The following is a 25,128-nucleotide window of genomic DNA, read 5'->3' on the forward strand; positions in this document are numbered from 1 at the left end:
AATCCAATTAAGTAATTCTAAATGGTTAGTTATGACATTATCGTCTATTTGGCATGTCTTCTGGGTGCAAGTATTCTTGGAGCTGATATTTCAAACTTTGATTGAAATCAATTAATGAGCCCCTTTCTAATTGTTTGAAATTCAGAATACTTCCAAAATTGACATTGGGCTTAAATTTGCCCATATGTGGGGGGCTCTAATGAGTTTCTTGGAATTTTCTTTTGGAAATGTAGAGGGGGGTTTCATCAAGGTGAAAGATGATTGAGAAGCCTGCCATTTTGCTTGATTAGGCTTTTTTATTTTATGAACTTAACTCAACTAACTAAGGTTGTGGGTCAAGCTGCACATATCAACATTAGGTTTTGGAAGTACCCATTACCTACTTATTGGCTCCAAAGTGGGTAAACTTTGGTTTACAAGAAGTTTTCAATTATTGGGGAAAAAAATTTATACTTTTCTTCTCAAACTATCAACGGATTTGTAATGCTTTTATTGAATTATCAATTGATCATGTTGAATGTAGGATCCACTAGTCTCCTAGCTGGGAATGATGAGCCATTGAGACTTTAGATGTGGCCGTAGTAATATTTTACTATCCTAATTGTCCCACAACAATTAAGTGAAATCTTAAAAGTTTGAATAATTGTAAGTGCATTATAGATTGATAGTATTGTTTTTCATATATAATGAATGTCTTTCATAGAGAATAAATGCTTAGTTTATTAGAGTCCATCCCAGGTGTTTGAGAAATTGTATATGTTAACATCTAGTACTCCTATAGATTTAATAATTATTTTCAAAAATAGAAAATGAATCCACATAAGTGAAAGTATAAATTCAATAATTATTTCATAAATGGAAATGGAAATGGAAAATGAATTCACATAAATAAAAGTGTAGCTAGGTCCTACAAATTATTTAATAATCATCTTAAAAAATAAAAAATGAAAAATAGCTTCATATTTTTACTCCCAACGCGTGCTCTATCTACAGTGCAATGGGCCATGCTTTCTGTTGGGTTATGTTTTGGCTCATTCGATTTGCATGTAAAGTTGGTGAAAATGAAGCATCTTAACATGTCCAGAAAGCTTATTCTAGAAGGGCCGGTCTGGACCGCCAGAAGCCAGGTCCGGACCCAATAGCCAGAACACTCCATCTGAAGGACATGTCCGGACTGTCAGAAGCTGGGTCTGGACCACATATCCAGCAACCATGTTTTGAAGGGGAGGGTCGGACCGCCAGAAGCTGGGTTCGGACCCCATTTTCAGAAACTGCATTTTGAAAGGGGAGGTCTGGACCGCTAGAAGCTGGGTCCGGACCCCATTTTCGAAAACCTCATATTGAAAGGGAGGTCCGGACCGCCAGAAACTGGGTCCGAACCCAATTTCCAGCAAGCCCTTATTTATATGGGCTGTCCGGACACAAGAGTTGGAGGTCCGGACACCACTAGGTTACGCATATGTAACCCTAGCCATCTCCGAACCCCTAATTAGCCTTGTCTGGACATGGTTGCTGATGTATTGTTTATTCTCTATTTAAACATTTTATTTTGCTTAAGAAAGGTACGTATTTTGGAGAGCATAGAAAGAGAGATATTGTTCTAGTTTTATTTGTGAAAAGAAAATACGTGAAGCCAATCAGAGTTCCGGTGAAAGGAAATCTTTTAGAAGAATTGTGCCAGGTGTTCTGGAAAGGGCTACTGAGGTGGAAGTCAAGTGGGTCACTTGTCGTGTGCAAGGAAGAGTCAAAGGTTTTGTAATTCTTCTTGTATTCCTTATTCTTCTTATAATGGATTGATTTCTTGGGTTTGGCTGCCCCGGAGAGGTTTTACATTTAGAAAGTTCTCTAAATGGTTTTCTCTTCGTAACCAAATATCTGTGTTCTTGATTGCTTATTTCATATCTATATTTGGTTGATATTTTAACTGCTAGGTTAGATCTTTTTCTGAATAATCTTTGTGAAACACCTAGACATTTGAATAGGTGTTGTTTGGAGTCGTTTTAGAATTTTCAATTGGTATCAGAGCGGGTTCACTCTATGAAGGAATTTTTTCCTGAGTGTGATCCAAGACTCCATATCAAATGTCTCTTACTGTTGCTCCTAATTTTCTTCCCATCTTTGACGGAACAAATTATACACTTTGAAAAATTCGTATGAGAGCATACTTTAAATCCATTAATGTTTGGCATATTGTTGAATCTGGATGGACATGTCCAGACAAAGCAATAGCTGAATGGACAACAGAGGAAAAAAATAATGCTACTGCGAATGACAAAGCTATAAATGCTATTTACATCTCTGTTTCAAATAAGGAATTTTCTAGAATTTCTAGATGTGAAATAGCTAAGGAAGCTTGGGAAACTTTAGAAATCAAACATCAAGGAACTAAAGTTGTTAGAATGTTCCAATGCACTGCTTATCAAGGAATGCAACTAAGGTTGTTATGCACTGCTTTGCAGAGCATGTTTATAATCTGATCCTTGCTGAACAGTTCAAGAATCTTTTGTATGAGGTCGCTGTCATCATCCTCACCGTCTCGAGTTCTACTCGAAGTTGAAGGCCACCCCAAGATCTACTCCCAGCACCCTTAAAGGGTGGCTGCCCAATCGATAGCCGCCATTTTCATTTTTTTTTTTAAATATAGTTTTTTAAATTATATATATATATAGATTTTTATTAAGAGTGACACGTGTTGCCATTTTATTGGTACTGACGTGGCATCTAGCGGAATCCGTTAATGTTTTAACGGAATTTGACTTCAAGGACTAAATAAGTTTTTTTAGCATACCCTCATTTTGATACGATTAGAAGCGATTTCTAATTTAGGTCAACCAAAGGGACTGATTTTGCATTTATTTCCAAATTATATTTATTTAATAGATGAGCCAATTTGGAATCAAACTAATTCAAATCAAATTCAAACATGTTCACGAGTAACTCTGTTTCTTTATAGTCCTATATGCAACACTAGTATTTGGGTTCACGAGTAACTCTGAGGAATATTTCAGCAATCATCCCACTTTTTTTGTCCCATCAGCCTTAGCTTGCATCACATGGAATGGAGTAATGGTACAAGGACTAATTAAGGAAGATTCGAGTCCTCCCAAATGTGACGTGACTTTTAAAATCACAATTGAATTTAAGATGATTATTATTGAATTTTGATTTATTGATAATCTTAACTGCTACATCACATTTAGAAAAGACTCTAGTACTTCTTATATCATTATTCCATGGAATGGAATGATGGATGGAGCCCACTTCATTGGCGGGAGTTTAAAAAGTAAAAATTGAACGTCTCATTTTTTTTGTTATCATTCGAAGCGGCCTTGCATTCCCTTCAAAAGCGGGATTTGACTCCTCTTCAGTCCATTTTGGATTGGATAGGAGCGAGTTAAGGGTCAAGATCTCTTTAAAAAGATCCAATGGCCATAATAATGACACGTGTCCTACTTAAAAAATAAAATATTATTTAACGTTTTTAAAATAAATAAAAACTAAAATAGTAATAATTTTATTTTTTTGTTTTGGCCGTTGGGGGTGGCCGTCGATTTCATGCTTTATGCTCCTCATCATATATTTTGTTTCAATAATCAATAAACAAAATAAAATATTGTTGAAACAAAATTAGAATTTTATAGCAGGCATATCTCAAAAATTAAACTGAGCAAATATGACCTAGAGGAGGCTCTCATACCACATGTAAAAGTTCAATATATAATTAAATGCTAATTGACAATAAAATTAGTAGCGGAATGAATAATTATATAAATACCTTTACCCATGCTTTGTTTAAGCCAATTGAAGAACAGCTTTACAAAAACAAAATTTGGAAAAACTAAAAAATATTAAGAGGTTCTTCTGACCTTTGCCTACCAGTGAGTGTCAATTGATGGAATACACATGCCTTATTTATAGGTAGGTCAGAGACTCTCAATTAGAGCTGTTACCTTAATTATTCCTCCCATCAAAGAATAAAAATTAAATAAATATAGCTAATTGATTCCACAAATGAAATCAGTAATGAAATCAAATACTTGTTCCACAAGAATTAAATCAACAATTTAATTCATAATATTTGATTTCACACAATAAGCTTTAATTATAATAAACTACTGAACACCGTATATTTTATAATTATAATAATATATGTGACAGAAGGGACATACTTTAAATAAAATTTCTTACATGATGAGCTATTGAGACTTTAGATATGACCGTAGTAATATGTTACTATCGTAATTGTCCGACAACAATTAAGTGTTTGAATAATTGTATGTGCATTATATATTGACGGTATTAGTGTAGGTCCTACAAATTAATAATCATCTTCAAAAATAAAAAATGAAAAATAGCTTTTTTTTTTTTTTTTTACCCAACGCGTGCGCTTTCTACAGTTCAAATGCAATGGGCTATGCTTTCTTTCATTTCCCACTACCATTCTACGACCGTCCATTGTATAAAATTGAATTATTTTTCTTGAACGCGGCATCGTACACCGCCCTAATTAATCAATTGAAAAAAAAAAGGCAGCGAGATCGAGGAAGTTTTTTATTTTTTTATTATTATTATTATTTTTGTGAGTGAGATCGAGGAAGTTGGCCAAGGGAGGATCACATTTATCCTACTTTTCTTATTTCTTTGACCAACGCATATTTTTTTTTTCTCATTTTTCAAGATTCTTTATTAATTAATTATAAGGAAACTGCCAATAATTTTCTTCCTTCTTTGAAGAGTCATTTAGCTTATACTTAGGTTACATTGAAGAGTCATTTCTCTCATTATCTCTAAAACGTAGTACTCAGGCCTACATACACAAATGGCTTCTTCCATGACCTTACATGGAGCATCTTTCTCTTCTTTTTCCACCCTTCCACGGCCTTATGGCGTGTTCTTAAACTTTAGAGGCAAAGATACCCGCGACAATTTTATTGCTCATCTATACAATACTTTGACTCAAAAGGGAATCTATACCTACATAGATGACCAACTTAAGGGAGGAGAAGAAATTTCACAAGCACTTTTCAAAGTCATCAAAGAATCGAAAAATGCAATCGTTGTACTCTCTGAAAACTATACATCATCTACCTGGTGCTTGCGTGAGCTGGTGGAGATCCTTAAGTGTATGGAAACAAAGCAAGTTTTGCCAGTATTTTACAAAGTAGATCCATCGGACGTACGTTATCAAAAAAAGAGTTTTGGTGAAGCATTGGCTAAGCATGAAGGCAGATTCGAAAGAGACACTGTGCAGAGCTGGAAGGTAGCCCTAACTAAAGTTGCCAATTTGTCCGGCTTCCATTTGGAGAAAGGGTATTTTTGACCTTATTTATATACCACCAAAATAATTTATTTGCACAATGGATTAATTAACATTGATCGCTCTTAGCTACACACCTACTTTTATGTATGTGCAGCACAAATGAACTATTTTACGCAAATAAATTATAATCACTTTAAAAGTACTCATAGCTTATTTCATAACTTTTTGCGTCCAAGAAAATAAATTCATTATATTATTTTGTTTAAGACCATGTAATTTACTTTAATAATTTATGGATGATCTAATTGTTGAAGAATAACTTTTCATATTTATTCTGATATAAAGTTTTGTACCATTAATATTTTTCAATATAATATTATTCATTTGGGGGAAACTTCACTTAACCCCCTAAACTTCCATCACTTTTGCTTATCTTCCAAAGTTTAAAAACTCTCAATTTAGTGTATCGAACTTTTAATTTTTTAATCTCATCAATCTGTTAGGTTTTTCCATTAAATCATGTCAAAATTCTCAAAATTCCAATTATTTTAATTACAAGAAAAAAAATAAAAAAATTGCAAAGATTTAGGCACAAGTATTTTTGCAAATTGTATTAAATCTTCACCAACGCCTGAATCTTGGGAATCTTTTTCCCAAAAAAGAGGGGTATTTTGGTAATTATGGCATCCTTCCGTTAGGATTTAACGGAAAAACCTAACGGAGGGATGACATTGGAAAAAATTAGAAGTTCGATACATTAAATTGAGAGTTGTAAATTTTTGTGGAGGCAATTGCAAAAATAATGAAAGTTCAAAAGGTTAAGTACCAAAGTTTGTTGTTTCTTACAAATTTAATCTTTTTTTTTTTTTTTTTTTTTTTTTGTCACAAGAAATCTAAATTCTTTGAAATTTTCACATTAGGATCATATTTTTAAAATTAGTCATTTAAATACATAGAGCTATTTTCATATGTTTTGTTTACCTCTTAATACCTTCAAAAAGGTTGTAAATCTCTCTTGAATGCAAGAAAATAAACGATTAAATTCTAGGATTTTGGAAGTGGTATAATTCTTAAATTAGTTTTTAGTATCAGTTTTACTGGAAGTAAAATAGTTTAGGGTTTAGGGTTTAGTAAAAATAGTTTTTACTACGTTGAGTTACATGATAACATGCACTCGTCTCATAATTCTAAAAGCTAAGAACAATTAAATGATTTTTAAGATTAAATTTTTTTTACTGTCCCCAAGAGGTAGTTTAATCGGCTGGGACCATACCAAATGAAGCGGGGGTCACTAGTTCGAATCCCTCTCTTCCCTCTTGTGCGGACATGTTAAAAAAAAAAAAAAAAAAAAAAAAAAAAACTACGTTGAGTTACATGATAACATGCACTCGTCTCATAATTATAAAAGCTATAAGAACAAATAAATTATTTACTCTTAAAAATAATGAGTTTTTTTTTTTTTTTTTCTTAAAAATAAAGAAATCTTAAATAATTAAAACTTTGAATAAATCCAAATTGTAGAGAACAATAGTACCACAAATGACTTAAGATAGATATACATATTTTAGGGGATAAGAACTTCTATTTAAATAGTTTTTATTAAACTATTTAGTTTTCCATTAGTTATATGGAACACGAAACTATTTAAGACAACATAAAGGTCATTTTACATAATCTGATATAATTAATTTCTGATTTAGTACTACAATCATAGGAGACTTCACCCTTCATAATTAATATAAGTTGTCACCACCAATTTCAAATGGCAGGGTCGACCTGAATATGTAATACTTAACTTTTGGGGTATTTTGCTACGTTCTAAAGTTTAGTGGAAATAATATATATTATCCCATTATTATTGAATGGTGAAAGATGATACAATTCAGTTTATTAAAAGATTAAACATTTTGGAACTAAATAAACTCTTATGATAAAAAAACATTTACAAAAAAAAAAAAAAAAGGTACAAATGCGGTTACATTTTAGAGTAAAATGAAAAAAAAAGGTTAAGTTTGTATCAACAAGGCAAAACAAAATTCGCGAATGAAAAATGAAAAGTTAAGTTTAGTTTAAAAAAAAAAAAAAATCATTAGGAGGATTGAGATATAGAGTACCGGAGGGAACTCAAGGAAGGGTTATATCATATCTTGTTGCAAACCATTGTCATTTGTTACAAAGAGAACAAATGTATGTAAATCATGTTCTTATGTCTTTTCATGTGACTACTCCAACTCATTATTATTATTATTATTAATTAATTTAATTTAATTTAATTAATTTTATTTTATTTTTTTTTCTGCATTGGTAGGAATGAATTTGAATTTATCCAACGAATTGTTCAGCTGGTGATCTTAAGAATGGACCGTCATACATACTTAAATGTCGCCAAGTATCCAATTGGACTAGAGTCTCGTGTACGAGATATCAAAGATCGTTTTTTAAGTCTAGGAATGAGTGACAGGCACAAAGTAGGAATCTTTGGAGTTGGTGGAATTGGTAAGACAACTATCGCAAAAGCGATCTATAACTCGATTGCTGATCAATTTGAAGATAAATGTTTTCTTGCAAACGTTAGAGAAAATTCAAAGCGAGAGGGTGGTCTAGTCAAGTTGCAAAAGACACTTCTTTATGATATCCTAGGCGACTCAAGCTTGAAGATTCGCAATGTTGATCAAGGAATCAATGTCATAAAGGAAAGGCTTTGCAATAAAAAAGTTCTTTTAGTTCTTGATGATGTGGATCAATTGATTCAGTTAGATACATTATTTGGAGAATATGATTGGTTTGGTTTGGGAAGTGTAATCATCATAACTACAAGAGATCAACATTTACTTGCTACGCATAAAGTTAAACCATACGAGATGAAGGAATTAGATCACAATGAAGCTGTTCAGCTCTTTAGTCGACACGCCTTCCATAGTGACAAACCTAATGATGACTTTGTGGAACTCACTGTACATGCATTACATTATGCTGGGGGCAACCCACTAGCTTTAAGTGTGGTAGGTTCAAATCTATATGGAAAAGACATAAATCATTGGAAAAGTGAATTGAGAAAGTACAAAAGAAATCCTCACACAAATATTTATGAAATTCTTAAAATAAGTTATGATGGATTGGAGGAAAATGAGAAAAATATTTTCCTTGACATTGCTTGTTTCTTCAAAGGAGAGGATGCTAAATATGTTACTCATATACTAAATAGTTGTGGTTTCTCTTCGGATAGTGGTATCGGAGTACTTATTGATAAGTCTCTCATAACTATTAATGAGGATAATTTTTTGGTCATGCATGACTTACTGCAAGATATGGGTAGAAAAATTGTTCATTAAGAGTCACCCAACGAACCTGGCGAACGCAGTAGGTTGTGGTATCATGAAGATGTTCGTTATGTATTGGAAGAAAATATGGTAAGACTCATAATAACACCCTTTGAATTTTATATTTTGCAAAAATTGATTGAAAAATATCCACATACTTGCACACACATATACACCATCCATCTCAAAACGATGTAGCGTGTTGGTAGGATGCCTTCAATCCAAAAGAATAAATAAATCATCAAGGGAATTTTCTTTTACTCTATTTCAAATGTAGATATAGTTTTTGTGAGTACTGTACTTATTATTTTATAAATATAGATATAATTTTTATGAGTATTGTACTTTTTATTTTATAAGTTAGAAAATAAGTAAATATGAGAAAAAAAAAATTTACATCTTGAATGTGATCACTTACTTTGAGACATTCTAATACTAAAAACAAATTATCTATTATGAAAATATTAAAAAAAAAAAAAAAAGAAAAAAAAAAAAAGCAATATAGCCATATAGGGCGCCAGATTGATGGAATAAAAGTTTGCTTCATTTTCATAAAATAATGTGTGTATATATAAGAATAAAATTATAATTCTAGCAATTGATAAAGTATGGAGAACTTTTTGATTTTGTTGCCACACTTATGCAATATTATCTTACTAGGGGACAAACAAAATTGAAGGCATATTAGTGGAGTTGCCGAAACGAGAATTGATACAGTGGAGTTCCAAAACCTTTGAGAAGATGAAAAGGCTTAGATATTTTATATGTCATAATGCTGACTTTTCTAAAAAGCCTACTTATCTCCCTAATGAGTTAAGAGTGCTTCATTGGGCTGAATTTCCTTTACAATCTCTGCCATCCAATTTTCATGGACGGAAACTCACTATTTTAAGAGTTAGTAATGGCCCCTTCAAAGGACTCAAGGAAAGATTGAAGGTATGATTGTTATTTTTAATGTTTTTTCTTTAGAATTATGGTGTAAACTTCTTTGAAGCTTATTTTATCCCTTTTTTTTTTTTTTTTTTTTCCTTTGCAGAATCTACCAAACCTGAGTAATATGGAACTCATTGGACTTGAAAACCTAACTGAAATTCCTGATATTTCAGGAATCCCAAATTTACAAGAATTACGTGTTTATAGGTGCATAAGTTTAGTTAAGGTTCATGACTCTGTTGGATTCCTTGATAAGCTTACCCTTATGGCATTTTTCCAATGCTCTAACCTTATTCATCTTCCAAGTAGCATTCTTCAGTTACGGCATCTCAACTATCTTGGTGTCCGAGACTGTCCAAAACTCGTTATGCTTCCAACAAATGTGAGGGATGAAAGACAATCAATGCTCTCAATTGTGTCCATAGAGGAAAGTAGAGAACTATTCTTATCGCCTCCTCCAGTTAATTCAAGCATTTCCGATGTTGGCTGTTCCTCGGTTGGGTTTCCGGCACTAACAAATCTGGTTCTTGATAAAATATATTTCTTTGGGACACTTTTCCCTTCCACTTTAGAGTGTTTAATTTTATCAAGGAGTGCAATTGTTAGTCTGCCTGCATGGATCAAAAGATTTGTTAGATTGAGGAAGCTTCAGTTAACCGACTGCAAGCAACTTCAAGAAATTCTAGAACTTCCAGCAAATATAAAAGAAATAATTGCCGGTGGATGTGTTTCATTGGAAAGTTTTCCACAAGTATCAAAAGAAAATCAATTCAATACAAGTCAATTGCCAGTGTTAGAGTGGATTGAATTGACTGACTGCGTTAAATTGGCTGACAAAATAGGGAATGAGGTGGAAGATTCTTTATTGGATAAGGTATGTCTCTCTCTTATGTACATATTTGTATGTGTCTTGGTTTATGGGTTATACTGACAAAAATTCATGATATTTGTTAAACAGGTACATTATAACGACTCTTTTGCTGGCGGAATTATATTTTCTGGAAATAGGATACCAGACTGGTTCCGCCATCGTAGGGACTGTTCATATGGTAGTCAATCATGTATAATGGATATTAAAGGGCTCTCTCCTTTGGATGAGATCCAAGGAATTGTTTTTTGTGCTATTCTTGAACCCATTCTTAAGGACCCTCAGATCCATGTTGTGGATTTGGCTGAGTTTACGATGAGGCATAATGGTATGGACATAATTGTTAGACGGAGAGAATTCAAGTATCTAGAATCAAAAAATGTATGGCATGAGTACTTCGTCCAAGAATCTTTTGAGCTAAAGGGGGACAATTTGCAAGTTGAGTTGTTTATACATAGACCGTTGGTCATCAGAAGTGTCGGAGTTCATATTATACACGAGCATGCAGAGAATGTGAAAGATCATCCAGATGTGACCCACGTTGATTTTCATTTCTCTATTGATGAATCCAATGGAAAAAGAACTTATTTCTTAGGAAGTTCATCCGCACAGGACGAACGCGATGAAGAAACTGAAAATTTAGTGGGTTCAATTGAAGAGGATGAAGTTGATGAAGAAAGTGAAAATTCAGTGTGTTCAATCAAAGAGGATGAAGTCAATAAAGAAAGTGAAATTTCAAAATGTTTAACCCGAGAGGATGAACGCAATACGGTTGAAAGGATTCAACCATCTAAGAGACGATGTGACGATGATGATGATGATAATGGTGATCATTACAACTTGGAATCTAGTTGTTTTTCAGTAAGCACTCCTTACCTTACCTTAATGCTGGTTAATTTTGTTATTGGTTAACTGCTTATATATTGATTTGTCCACATTATCATGAAATAGGTTTTTTTGGCTTGGAAACGGTGTTTAGGGTGCAAATGACAAATTGGGTTCCATATTTGAGAGAGAGCCACTAGCTTGAGTTCCCACCTCACTTCCCTCGTCTTATAATTCTACTATTCTGTGGGTTCAATCGAAGAGGATGGATGCAAAACAATTGAAAGGATATCAGATGGTATTCAACCATCAAAGAGGCGAAGTAATGATGATGCTTGCAACTTTGAATCCAGTTGTAACCCTCAACAAATTAGGAGTTATTTTTCAGTAAGGACCTTTTAATGCCTATTAATTTTGTGTTCGGTTAACTGCTCAGTACTGTGGGTTTATAGGGCTGTTTGTAGCTTTTGGGTCTTACCTGTCCACTTCATTATCTAATGATATATTGATTTGTCCACTTCATTATAGATCAGGTTTTTCCTAAATTGAGACAGCGTTCCATATGGGAATCTCTGGGACATATTTAGCACCTTTGAGTCTCTCAATCTAACCTTACATCCCTTCTACTCTTCCAACAGCATAGCCAATTCACAAAGTCACATTTAGAAGGAACTCATACTCTCCATGGATACCACATGCCTACAGAGTGGCAAACACAGAACTACTCACAGTGTTAGATGGGTTCGACCTAACTACATCTTTCATATTCTTATGATTAAGGGATTTGGTTTTATTGTATTTGATTGTCATCAACTCAAATCATATTTGCATACATCCATAATTTGATGGTCATGGGAAACTAGTCAGGCCTTCGTTTGGTGTGGATAAGTATTCCTGGACCTCATATTTCAAACTTGACACAGAAATTCAAAATACTCCAAAAATTGACTCTGGCTTAAGTTTGTTCCGGAATAGTTAAGTTTTTTCTTTGTGTGCTGCTTAACAGTTAATAGAAGGATCTCTAGGACCGGCCTTAATTTCACTTGGAAAAGCGTTACAAAAAGATCCAACGATTTAGCAAGTATTTGCCCAACTATAGGTATAGCGAAGTTAAGTGCAGAAAATTTGGGCTGTTTTGTTCTGGAAATGTAGAGGGTGGGTTTTGCCAACATCAGGTTTAGGATGTATGCATTATCAAAGTTAAGTACAAGAAGTTTCTAAAAATATATAAAACTATATAAGATTTACTTATGATTTTGAAACAGTTCAATGAAGGAAGTGATTATTTCTTGGGAAGTTCATCCGCAGAGGCTGAATCCTATGAAGATAGTGAAAATTCAGTGTGTTCAATCAAAGAGGATGAACTCGATGAAGAAAGTGACATTTCAGAATGTGCAATTGAAGATGATGAACTTGAAGAAGAAAGTGAAAATTCAGAATGTTTAACCGAAGATGATGAACGTAACAAGATTGATAGGATTCAACCATCTATGAGCCGTTATGACAATAATGATGATTGCAACTTGGGATCTAGATAGCTGTGTATTTACTTAAATTAAGGTACTGTGGTTTCTAAAAATCTACAAATTCAACAACTACAGAAATATGACAACAAAAAAAAGACACTTCTCTGCACATATAAATATTTGCATTATGTTAACCATACTGCAGCTGAAGCTCATGCTCCTAGTGAAGTGGCAGCCGTGAGGAATCCTACTATAGCAGCTGGAGCTCCTCCTGTTAGTTAAGTGGCAGCTGTGAAGAACAATGTTGCTGCTACTGTAATTGATAAAGATGCTGTTGTAATTGATGAAGATGAAGCTGAGAAGAATTCTACTACTACAGATCGAGACATGAGGAGAAGCAGTGAAGCTGTAGAACACTTATCCAAGATAAAGTGCAAAGAAAGAGAAGTTGGATTCAAACCAACTTCTCATTCTAAGATTGAAGTAGAAAACCTTCAAGTTATTAATGTTAGATAACATTCTGTTTTCAATCTCTAGTTTCCACCTTGTAATTAAAGTCATTGTAATTACTTAGAACACCTCATGCATGTATAGTTCAAATAGGTTTCTTCCTTTGTAATTGCTTATGCTTATAAATAAAGTTTTCCTTCATTGGTTTTGGTATTCCGCCAAAATTAGTCCATTAAAGTTTTCTTACATTCAACATTTCAACCTACAGAAAGCCGCAGAGATGTGATGAGGCATAATCCAATTGGCACCCACAACAGAAGAGGCGTTCCTCACATGCCTGTAAGTACATCCATCATCAACTTTCTAGTTTCACGTGACATAATAATGTTATTCACGTTGATGAGTCATGAAAATCTTAGTACTTCAATTTTTCTGTTTGAGAAATGGGTTCTCTGCCTGGTTCATGTTGCCCATGAAATCCAATTAAGTAATTCTAAATGGTTTTTTGGTAATCCATGTTTTTTTTTTTTTTTTTTTAATAAAATTTTTTACTTCAATATATTTGTTAGTTATGACATTATCGTCTATTTGGCATGTCTTCTGGGTGCAAGTATTCTTGGAGCTGATATTTCAAACTTTGATTGAAATCAATTAATGAGCCCTTTTCTAATTGTTTGAAATTCAGAATACTTCCAAAATTGACATTGGGCTTAAATTTGCCCATATGTGGGGGGCTCTAATGAGTTTCTTGGAATTTTCTTTTGGAAATGTAAAGGAGGGTTTCATCAAGGTGAAAGATGATTGAGAAGCCCGCCATTTTGCTTGATTAGGCTTTTTTATTTTATGAACTTAACTCAACTAACTAAGGTTGTGGGTCAAGCTGCACATATCAACATTAGGTTTTGGAAGTACCCATTACCTACCTATTGGCTCCAAAGTGGGTTAACTTTGGTTTACAAGAAGTTTTCAATTATTGGGGAAAAAAATTTATATTTTTCTTCTCAAACTATCAACGGATTTGTAATGCTTTTATTGAATTATCAACTGATCATGTTGAATGTAGGATCCACTAGTCTCCTAGCTGGGAATGATGAGCCATTGAGACTTTAGATGTGGCCGTAGTAATATTTTACTATCCTAATTGTCCCACAACAATTAAGTGAAATCTTAAAAGTTTGAATAATTGTAAGTGCATTATAGATTGATAGTATTGTTTTTCATATATAATGAATGTCTTTCATAGAGAATAAATGCTTAGTTTATTAGAGTCCATCTCAGGTGTTTGAGAAATTGTATATGTTAACATCTAGTACACCTATAGATTTAATAATTATTTTCAAAAATAGAAAATGAATCCACATAAGTGAAAGTATAAATTCAATGATTATTTCATAAATGGAAATGGAAATGGAAAATGAATTCACATAAATAAAAGTGTAGCTAGGTCCTACAAATTATTTAATAATCATCTTAAAAAATAAAAAATGAAAAATAGCTTCATATTTTTACTCCCAATGCGTGCGCTATCTACAGTGCAATGGGCCATGCTTTCTGTTGGGTTATGTTTTGGCTCATTCGATTTGCATGTAAAGTTGGTGAAAATGAAGCATCTTAACATGTCCAGAAAACTTATTCTAGGGCCGGTCTGGACCGCCAAAAGCCAGGTCCGGACCCAATATCCAGAACACTCCATCTGAAGGACATGTTCGGACTGTCAGAAGCTGGGCCTGGACCACATATCCAGCAACCATGTTTTGAAGAGGAGGTTCGGACCGCCAGAAGCTGGGTTCGAACCCCATTTTCAGAAACTGCATTTTGAAGGGGAGGTCTGGACCGCCAGAAGCTGGGTCCGAACCCCATTTCTGAAAACCTCCTATTGAAGGGGAGGTCCGGACTGCCAGAAACTGGGTCTGGACCCAATTTCCAGCAAGCCCTTATTTATATGGGCTGTCCGGACACAAGAGTTGGAGGTCCGGACACCACTAGGTTACGCATATGTAACCCTAGCCATCTCCGAACCCCTAATTAGCCTTGTCTGGACATGGTTGCTGATGTATTGTTTATTCTCTATTTAAACATTTTATTTTGCTTAAGAAAGGTACGTATTTTGGAGAGCAAAATTAGAAAGCTTAGAAAGAGAGATATTGTTCTAGTTTTATTTGTGAAAAGAAAATATGTGAAGCCAATCGGAGTTCCGGTGAAAGGAAATCTTTTAGAAGAATTGTGCCAGATGTTCTGGAAAGGGCTACTGAGGTAGAAGTCAAGTGGGTCACTTGTCGTGTGCAAGGAAGAGTCAAAGGTTTTGTAATTCTTCTTGTATTCCTTATTCTTCTTATAATGAATTGATTTCTTGGGTTTGGCTTCCCGGAGAGGTTTTACATTTAGAAAGTTCTCTAAATGGTTTTAGCTTCATAACCAAATATCTGTGTTCTTGATTGCTTATTTCATATCTATATTTGGTTGATATTTTAACTGCTAGGTTAGATCTTTTTCTGAATAATCTTTGTGAAACACCTAGACATTTGAATAGGTGTTGTTTGGAGTCGTTTTAGAATTTTCAATTGGTATCAGAGCGGGTTCATTCTATGAAGGAATTTTTTCCTGAGTGTGATCCAAGACTCCATATCAAATGTCTCTTACTGTTGCTCCTAATTTTCTTCCCGTCTTTGACAGAACAAATTATACGCTTTGGAAAATTCGTATGAGAGCATACTTTAAATCCATTAATGTTTGGCATATTGTTGAATCTGGATGGACATGTCCAGACAAAGCAATAGCTGAATGGACAACAGAGGAAAAGAATAATGCTACTGCGAATGACAAAGCTATAAATGCTATTTACATCTCTGTTTCAAATAAGGAATTTTCTAGAATTTCTAGATGTGAAATAGCTTAGGAAGCTTGGGAAACTTTAGAAGTCAAACATGAAGGAACTAAGGTTGTTAGAATGTTCCAATGCACTGCTTATCAAGGAATCCAACTAAGGTTGTTATGCACTGCTTTGCAGAGCATGTTTATAATCTGATCCTTGCTGAACAGTTCAAGAATCTTCTGTATGAGGTCGCTGTCATCATCCTCACTGTCTCGAGTTCTACTCGAAGTTGAAGGCCACCCCTAGATCTACTCCCAGCACCCCTAAAGGGTGGCTGCCCAATCGATAGCCGCCCTTTTCATTTTTTTTTTTTAAAATATAGTTTTTTAAATTATATATATATATATATATAGATTTTTATTAAGAGTGACACGTGTTGCCATTTTATTGGTACTGATGTGGCATCTAGCGGAATCCGTTAATGTTTTAACGGAATTTGACTTCAAGGACTAAATAAGTTTTTTTAGCATACCCTCATTTTGATACGATTAGAAGCAATTTCTAATTTAGGTCAACCACAGGGACTGATTTTGCATTTATTTCCAAATTATATTTATTTAATAGATGAGCCAATTTGGAATCAAACTAATTCAAATCAATTTCAAACATGTTCACGAGTAACTCTGTTTCTTTATAGTCCTATATGCAACACTAGTATTTGGGTTCACGAGTAACTCTGAGGAATATTTCAGCAATCATCCCACTTTTTTTGTCCCATCAGCCTTAGCTCGCATCACATGGAATGGAGTAATGGTACAAGGACTAATTAAGGAAGATTCGAGTCCTCCCAAATGTGACGTGACTTTTAAAATCACAATTGAATTTAAGATGATTATTATTGAATTTTGATTTATTGATAATGTTAACTGCTACATCACATTTAGAAAGACTCTAGTACTTCTTATATCATTATTCCATGGAATGGAATGATGGATGGAGCCCACTTCATTGGCGGGAGTTTAAAAAGTAAAAATTGAACGTCTCATTTTTTTTGTTATCATTCGAAGCGGCCTTGCATTCCCTTCAAAAGCGGGATTTGACTCCTCTTCAGTCTATTTTGGATTGGATTGGAGCGAGTTAAGGGTCAAGATCTCTTTAAAAAGATCCAATGGCCATAATAATGACACGTGTCCCACTTAAAAAAAAAATTATTAAAATATTATTTAACGTTTTTAAAATAAATAAAAACTAAAATAATAATAATTTTATTTTTTTGTTTTGGCTGTTGGGGGTGGCCGGACCACCCCCAAGGGCCACTGATTTGGCCTGGGGGTGGCCGAAGCCTGATCCACGTACCCCCAAGAGCCATGGGGTGGCTTCGGCCACCCCCAACCGGCTCTTGGGGGTGCCGAAACCAACCCCCATGGCCCTTAGGGGTGGATCGGCCACACTTAAGATAGGACTAATTAAGGAGGATTCAAGTCCTCTTAAATGTGACATGGTTTTTAAAATTATAATTGAATTTAAGATGATTATTATTGAAGAATTTTTTATTTGGGGGTATTCCTGTCTTTTAATGAGATTTAACGTCTAAAGAGAATATTCCATCCAATTTATCGAGTTTGATTGACGGAATGAAAGTTTTGGAAAGAAAATGGTAGTCTGATAGGGTCGGACAGTAAGGTTGGCAGTTCATGGGGATACTAACATAGTGTCGTAGTTCATGGGGAAAAATGTAATTACCCCTAAAAGATAATAGAAAGATTTCTCTTGTACCATGTTTAAAATTAAAATTAAAAAAAAAAAGATGAAGAATATATATATATTCTTTTGTATTTATGAATGAATAAAAGTGTCTGACCATTTACGGTTGAATGAGGCCAAGGCCAAATTGGGTTGAAAAAATTTCCTTTAACCTAATTTATAAAAGTGGAATTGAGATTTCTGGTTGCCTCAAGCGTCAGACACCTCTTTATTTTTATTTATTTTTAATTTTTATTTATTTATTTTTTAATTTGTATTTTAAATTGAAGAAGGGAGATATTAAAGAGAAATTCAAGTTTTAGGTATTAGCACTAAATTTGAGGTATTAGCACTAAATTTAGGATGATAAAATTCATTTTAAGTGATACCATCCTTAAAGGGTTAACCTTCCACCCCTAGGTTTTAGTTTTAAATCCAAAAATAAATTTTGAGGTGTTAGAAACTAAATATTAACTCATAAAAATTTAACAAAAAAAAAAAAAAAAAAAAGAACAAAAAACAAAACAAAAACAAAATCTAGCAGGACTAGGAAGAGAGAGATTTTTCTACATTTTTTTTTTAATAAAGCCATATCAAACTTTGGCAGACATTTGTCTGACTCTTGGCAGCCTAATAGCAGGACTCCTACAAGTGATATATGTCCATTTTTTTAATAACATGTGAGAAGCACATGAGTTTTTAATAAAATTTATTCTAACTTTGTTCTTACTATTAAAAAAAACATGTGCATTTATGATATTCAAGGGACACATGTCTAATTTGGAGGAAAGCTTTTTCAAAAAAAATACCCAAAAGTATGAAAGGAGTAAGGATTACAATAATATTCTAACAATAAGGTTGTTCCTCTAAGATTGGTTCGCCGAGGGTAGAGGGAATCTGGACCTCCTTCAAACTCTTACTCACGTTTGAAAATAAATTTTTACAATCATTTTTATTAACAATATTAAGCAGTTTTTAACTTTTTATAGAGACTTACAACCAGATAAGATAAATAACGTTCAAACTAACGATAAATCTAATTAATATTGAAATACTGATAATAAAAATAATCTAAATTGATCTTAAAATAAGATATATAAGAATTCTATTCTAATACTACTTCTAACTTATCTCCTCAACCTTAATTTCGTGACCGTTCATGATGAGAGAAAAGAAAGGTGGAGAGGCCGGCAATAAGGGAGGATTAACAGAACAAAGTAATCTTTCTTAGGAGATTGATTAAAACCTTCAGAAAATATCAATTTGAGGTAAAACATCCGGTCTTATTTCATACATCATCCTGACACAAATTTGGAGATCGATAGTTCTAAAGGATTAAGAGCCCGTTTGGAAGTATGTATTTAAAGAAATAATTTGCGTTTTTAAACCAAAATCGCAATTTTAGAATGTTTGAGATTATGATTTTAAAACCGCAAATTTTAAAATCGTGGAAAAATCCTACCCAATAATATTGTGACAAGGTAATTTACATTATGTAATTATTTTTGAGAGACCTTTATCGAGCTACGGTGTAAAATTCTATATCTTATATCAGGCTGCCAAGAGTTAGACAAGTGTCTGTCAAAGTCTGATGTGGCTTTATTAAAAAAAATATATAAAAATATAAAAAGTCCCCCAAACTACCAGCCGTTTTCGATTTAGCCTTTTAATGTTTCAAAAGTGATAAAGTAGCCCCCCAAACTATCAAACTATTGTATTTTGGCCATTCTGTTAGTTAAAATCGTCAGTTTGGACGGAAACTGCAAAACGACGTCGTTTTGTTGGGGCTACTTTATCACTTTCTAAACACTATGTGGCTAAAATGAAAACGGCTGGTAGTTTGGGGGGCTTTTTTTTTTTTTTTTTTTTTTTTTTTTTTTTTTATATATATTTTTCCCAATTTTTTTTTTTTTTTTTTTTTTTCATAAAATGACATTGTAGTAACTTACCCATAACAAAATAACGTCGTTTTGCAGTTTCCGTCCAAACTGACGGTTTTGACTAACAGAGTGGCTAAAATGCAATAGTTTGGTAGTTTAGGGGGTTACTTTATCACTTTTGGAACATTAGGAGGTTAAATCGAAAACGGCTGGTAGTTTGGGGGGCTTTTTTTTTTATATTTTTCCAAAAAAAAAAAAAATTGTAGAAAAGTCTCTCTTCCTAGTCCTGCTAGATTTTGTTATTATTATTATTTTTTTAAAAAAAATTTATGAGTTAATATTTAGTTTCTAATGCCTCAAAATTTATTTTTGAATTTAAAACTAAAACTTAGGGGTGAAAGGCTAACCCTTTAGGAATGGTATCACTTAAAATGAATTTTATTATCCTAAATTTAGTATTAATACCTTAAATTTAAATTTCCCTTTAATATCTCATTCAATTTTTTTTTTTAAAAAAAAAAAAAAAAGAAAAAGAAAAAAGAAAGAGGTCAGATGTCTAACGCTTGGCTGCCCTGAAAATCTAAATTCATATTTGACATACCAGGTAAAAACACTAAATCCTTAATTCAAATCAATTTCATTGGTTATTCAATTCGTTCCCACCACCCAACTCCCTCATAGCTCTCAACAATGGAGTCTTCAAAACCAATCAAAATGGTAGATCCGGTATTTTGTCTATGAATTTAGACCACGACCTAGTTGGAGCAGTTATTCTCAAGTTTTTTGTTTTTTTAGGGGTAAGTATGTTAAAGCTAACACCATTTGAACACTGAATTTTCCTTTCAATCAGGCACTTTCTTACTATTAAAATCCTAATTAAAACGATATACAGAGAAGAATCATGTGAATGTCTCTCACGCTATCAAATCCCTCTTCATTCCATACATACACAAACTCTCTCTCTCTCTCTCTCTCTCAGTCTCTCTTATGCGTACTGTCCTGACGTTTCTCTCTGAGACGGACTCCTCCAGAATCCACCCCCAAAGAACCGGTCCCGCATTTCCTTTTCCAAATCGACGGCCTCCGTTGCTCCATCGCCCTTCTCATCATCCTCTTTGTCTTCATCGCCACTCGGCCTCTTCATCATCTCCGCCGCGCCAAATTCCCCGCGCGTGGAGACAGCAACGGCACTCCCGGGCCTGTGCGACAGCAGGCCCGTCGTCATCGTCATCTGCTTCGACGGCTTCTTCTTCTTGATCAAACGCTGACGTTTTTTCTGTTTCCAGGCCTTCCTGCACAGACCGGCGGGGACCTTGTAGACGGCCAGGATGAGCAGGTTCATTACGCTGCACGGACAGCAGCAGCATATCGCAGCGCACTCCGCCGCCGTCCCTCCTGCCACCTCCCCTATCCGCCGCCTGTCCTTCGCCTTCTCCGCCAGCGTTGTCTGCCGCCTACTCTCTGCCAGAGATCGCAGCAGAACCTCCCGGCTCATTCCAACAAAGATCAACACACCAAAAAAACAAATTATATCCAAGTCAACGAAGATTTCTGATAATTCGTCGAGCAATGATTGGATCGCTGGCGAAACTAGAGGGAAAGAATGATCGAATTTCCTCGGGAGAAGAAAGTCAGAGAAAACAATCGTGGTCGCCGGCGACTCATTTCTCTGAATTCTCGACCAATCAAAATTCGCGAATTCAGAGAAGACGAAAGTTTTGTGTTGCTTTTCCGGGGGGAGAGAGAGAGAGAGGAAATTTGAAGAAAGGCAATTGGTCTTTCTAGGAGAGATGATTAGATATACATATAAATATAAAATAAGAGAGAGAGAGAGAGAGAGAGAGAGAGAGGAGGGGCAAATGGGTAAAATGGAGAAAGCGAAAGAAAGGGGATGAAGGGAGGGGCAAATGGGTAAAATGGAGAAAGCGAAAGAAAGGGGATGAAGGGAGGGGCAAATGGGTAAAATGGAGAAAGCGAAAGAAACGGAATGAAGCGAGGCGTGATAGGGGAAAGGGTGTGGTGGAGAGAGAGAGCAACTGATTTCCTTAAAAATACAGTTTTTCTTTTGTGTACTCTGTTCTGTTCGTTTCAACGGAAACCGATATTTTTATATTCCTTTGCGTCAAGTGGGCAGCCTTTGGCAGGTTGTTTCCTCCTTTACCCCTTTAACTAAAGGAAGTTACCAGATTGGTTTTTTTTTTTTTTTTTCAAAATTTTTTTATTATTATTTTTTGGTAATTCAACGCTGGTGGTAATTAGTGTTTACGTTCCATTTAATTAAACAGGTCAAATATCTCAATCTTAACTTTCTAATTTTTGGCCTTATATAAAGGATTGTTAACTGATTTTGCATTATATATAGGAGAATATTAGGTGTTCTCTTTATCTTAAGTGGATATTATTTTTTAAAAAAGTAAAAAAGAAAGTAAGAACAAGTTTTTTTTTTTTTTTTTTTTTTTTTTTTTTGTAAAAAACAATATCCACATAAAATCATAAAAACACTAAATATATATATATAAAACTCCTACAATAATTACAAATAAACTCCTACTCAAACAAGTGCCACCATAGTGGTATGCAACATTAACTCTAGCATGTATGACTATTGCAATATTAGCAAGAAGACTAACAAAGATGGAAGATGAAGGTTGTTTCGAAGAACGAAAAGAACGTGCCGTTCATATCAATTGGAGATTGTTAGACCAAAAAATGCACCAACACTAAATAAATGGAGGTATCAAATTAATAAATTTGTAAAAATAAAAATAAACCACAAGTAAAAAAAAAAAATGCATTAACCCGTTTATTTAAACTTGTTAACAATTAAAAAGTTTCAAACTTGTATTGAAAAAAAGAATGATCGAATATAAATATAAATATATGGAATTTATATTTATATATATATTTTCTATTTTTTTCAACTTCTAAAATTCCAACCAGAAAAATTTAAATTGTTTTGGAATTTAAATAGACAAGTGAATTGTATTATTGGTGAGAGAGAATCCTCCAGATGCTTCGAGATTGTTCTCTGGACTTTGATTGGTGACAAGTCCCACCAGCGTTCTTGAAGTTCCGCGCTCAGATCATGAAGGCCAAATCCGGCCGTACACGTACCAGATTGAGACAAGCAAACGTGTGACCTGCTCAAGATGGTGACGTGGCTGTCAATGTCATTCAATTTTTTTTGAATTTATTCACTAAAAAGTCAGAAACTTCTCCGATTGTAATCAGCAGTGGGCCCCGGGTAGTGAGCGGAGAGGGGAGCGAAAGGACTCCTTAGCCCCTTAGAAAAAACATTCTCTCCTCTTTCTTTCTTACCATCCAAACAAAGCATTGAAGAAATCAAAATGTTAACCATCACATGTTTCCGAGAAAGTGGAGAAAAATATCTTGGATGAGAGAGAGAGAGATTGATGGGATGGGGAAATTTGAGGGAAGCCAATGAAAGGAGGCTTGTATGCAAAAGAATAGGATTAGGATTGCTAATTAAGATTCTTGATCAAAATTTTCAGATATTTTATTAAATAGTTTTTTCTTTAATTTTAATTATTATTTTTAAATAAAATAATTATGACATTTTCATATTAATAATTATCATTTTTAACCCATGCAGATTCTGTAATATTCTATTTTTTCAAATAAATTTATCTTCTAATCTTGTCTCTAGGGTATAAAAATCCCACCATTTTTTTTTTTTGAGAAAAAGATTGTAATCTTCATTAATTCATAATAACCACTTGCTCCGCAAGAACAGTTTCCTGCATACACAACGGAACGTTTTTAAATTTAATGATAATTTTAAAAGACATGTCATTTGGGAGAACTCTAATCATTTTTCCATAATTACTCAAGAATTTAGGCAAAGGGGTCGATCGAATATAAGTTTTTTACAAATTGGTTTGTAGAAAACTCTTAAAAGTGATATGTTTTCACATACTTTTTTTTTTATTATTATTATATATTTTTTATTTTATTTTATTAATGATATTAAAAAAGCATATGAGAAGTATATGCTATTAAAAAAAATGTGTTTCTCACATGCTAAAGACACATAACATACTAACGACTCTCTAAAAAGTACATGTGTCCTTTTAGCATGTGAAAAACACATATTTTTTAAAATAACATTTGCTTCTCACATTTTTTTTAAGAGGATGCACATGCTTAAAGGAACATATCATTTCTAGCGGTTTTATAAAAAATTTTCGTCCCTTATTTATGGGGGACAAAGTTTTTCTCCAAACTGGGTTGGAAGAATTTTTTTCAACGTAATTTATAAAAGTAACATGTGTCTCTTTAATAACATGCGAGATACACATGAGTTTTTAATAAAATTTATTTTAACTTTGTCTTTGCTATTAAAAAAATATCTGCATATCTCACATGTTCATGAGATATATGTCACTTTTATAGACTAGATTAAAGGAAATTCCTCTAAATGCTCCAGCCCAGTTTGGAGGAAAACTTTGTCTATTTATGGGAGCCACCATAAAGTTAAAAAAAAAAAAAAAAAAAAAAAAAAGAAAGAAAGAAAACCTATAAAATTTTGGACAAAATTTTTTTCCAACCTAATCTAGTAAGTGTTAAGTGTCATTTTTCACATGTTTTCTTTAATACACTACCATTATTAAAACTTTTGGACAACAATACCCTTCAAAATGCACTAAATGAAGAAAATTGAGGGATTTTGAAATGAAGAGGATTCTTTTCCGAAAAAAAGGGTAAGACAGTCCTTTTACTATAATTACTTGTGCTTGCTTTGATAATTCATTAATTAAATCATTGGGACCTCAAAGTCAAACTTTCATAATGAAAATTATGATTTGGTCTTATCCTTAAACCATATATTTATTTCTTTTTCTTTTTTCTATTCGACTGCTATTTTATACTTGAATCCATATATTTTGTGCTCAGCAAGCTAAGAATGGAAAGTAATATTTAGTATTTGTCTTGGTGGGCTTTTTTTGGTAAATTTAATCAAGAGTGAGATAGATTTAGTAATTGAGTTGGAATAAAGTTTTAACTAATTAGGATTAGGTTATTTAAAATTGGGATTATGATTAACTAGGTGTTCTTATCAATTGTTTTTTTTTTTTTTTTTTTTTTCAATATGTCCGCACAAGAGGAGAGATGAGGATTCGAACTAATAACCTCCGCTTCATTAAGCGTAGTCCTAACCGATTGAACTACCCCTCGAGAATAGTTCTTATCAATTTAGTTGTTATCTTATTGTATTGAAACAAAAGTAACACTAAAACCACCTAAAACTTGCTCTTTCCCGCAGAGCTCCCCCTAGAACCTCTGTTCTACTTCTGAAGACTACTGTCTTCTTTCATCTCCCTCCTTTTAGTCTTTGCTGATGGATCTCTCCTCTATGAACCTAGATTCCCTCCTTGAACAGACAGAAGCACTCTCCTGGGAAGACCCCTCTTCCCAACTCGAATCTCCACCCTCAACCCCACTTCAAAATGATAACTTGCCTCTGGTAGGTTAACTCATCTCCCAGAAAACTCATAATAACCAGTCGGTTAATGCATCTCTTATTAAAGCTTGGGAATTTGCTGTTCCATT

General features: G+C 33.7%; 1 protein-coding gene and 1 pseudogene across 1 annotated transcript; one reads left to right on the top strand and one right to left on the bottom strand.

Moving 5' to 3' along the window:
- The first annotated feature begins 4,831 nt into the window (after positions 1-4,831).
- LOC148584075 (TMV resistance protein N-like) lies at positions 4,832-12,744 on the top strand (annotated as a pseudogene).
- A 7,653-nt stretch (positions 12,745-20,397) lies between these two features.
- LOC132162863 (uncharacterized) lies at positions 20,398-21,351 on the bottom strand. Its single transcript, XM_059573082.2, has one exon. It carries the CDS (start codon positions 21,050-21,052, stop codon positions 20,543-20,545), a length of 510 nt encoding a protein of 169 aa, XP_059429065.2. The 5' UTR covers positions 21,053-21,351; the 3' UTR covers positions 20,398-20,542.
- Between the last annotated feature and the right edge of the window lie 3,777 nt (positions 21,352-25,128).

This window comes from Corylus avellana, chromosome 8 (assembly GCF_965113065.1).
Source record: "Corylus avellana chromosome 8, dhCorAvel1.hap1.2, whole genome shotgun sequence".
Classification (NCBI taxonomy): Eukaryota; Viridiplantae; Streptophyta; class Magnoliopsida; order Fagales; family Betulaceae; genus Corylus; species Corylus avellana.

What these genes read in the sequence shown, in the direction of transcription:
- LOC132162863 (XM_059573082.2), bottom strand. Translation starts at nt 21,052, where the DNA reads ATGAGCCGGGAGGTTCTGCTGCGATCTCTGGCAGAGAGTAGGCGGCAG.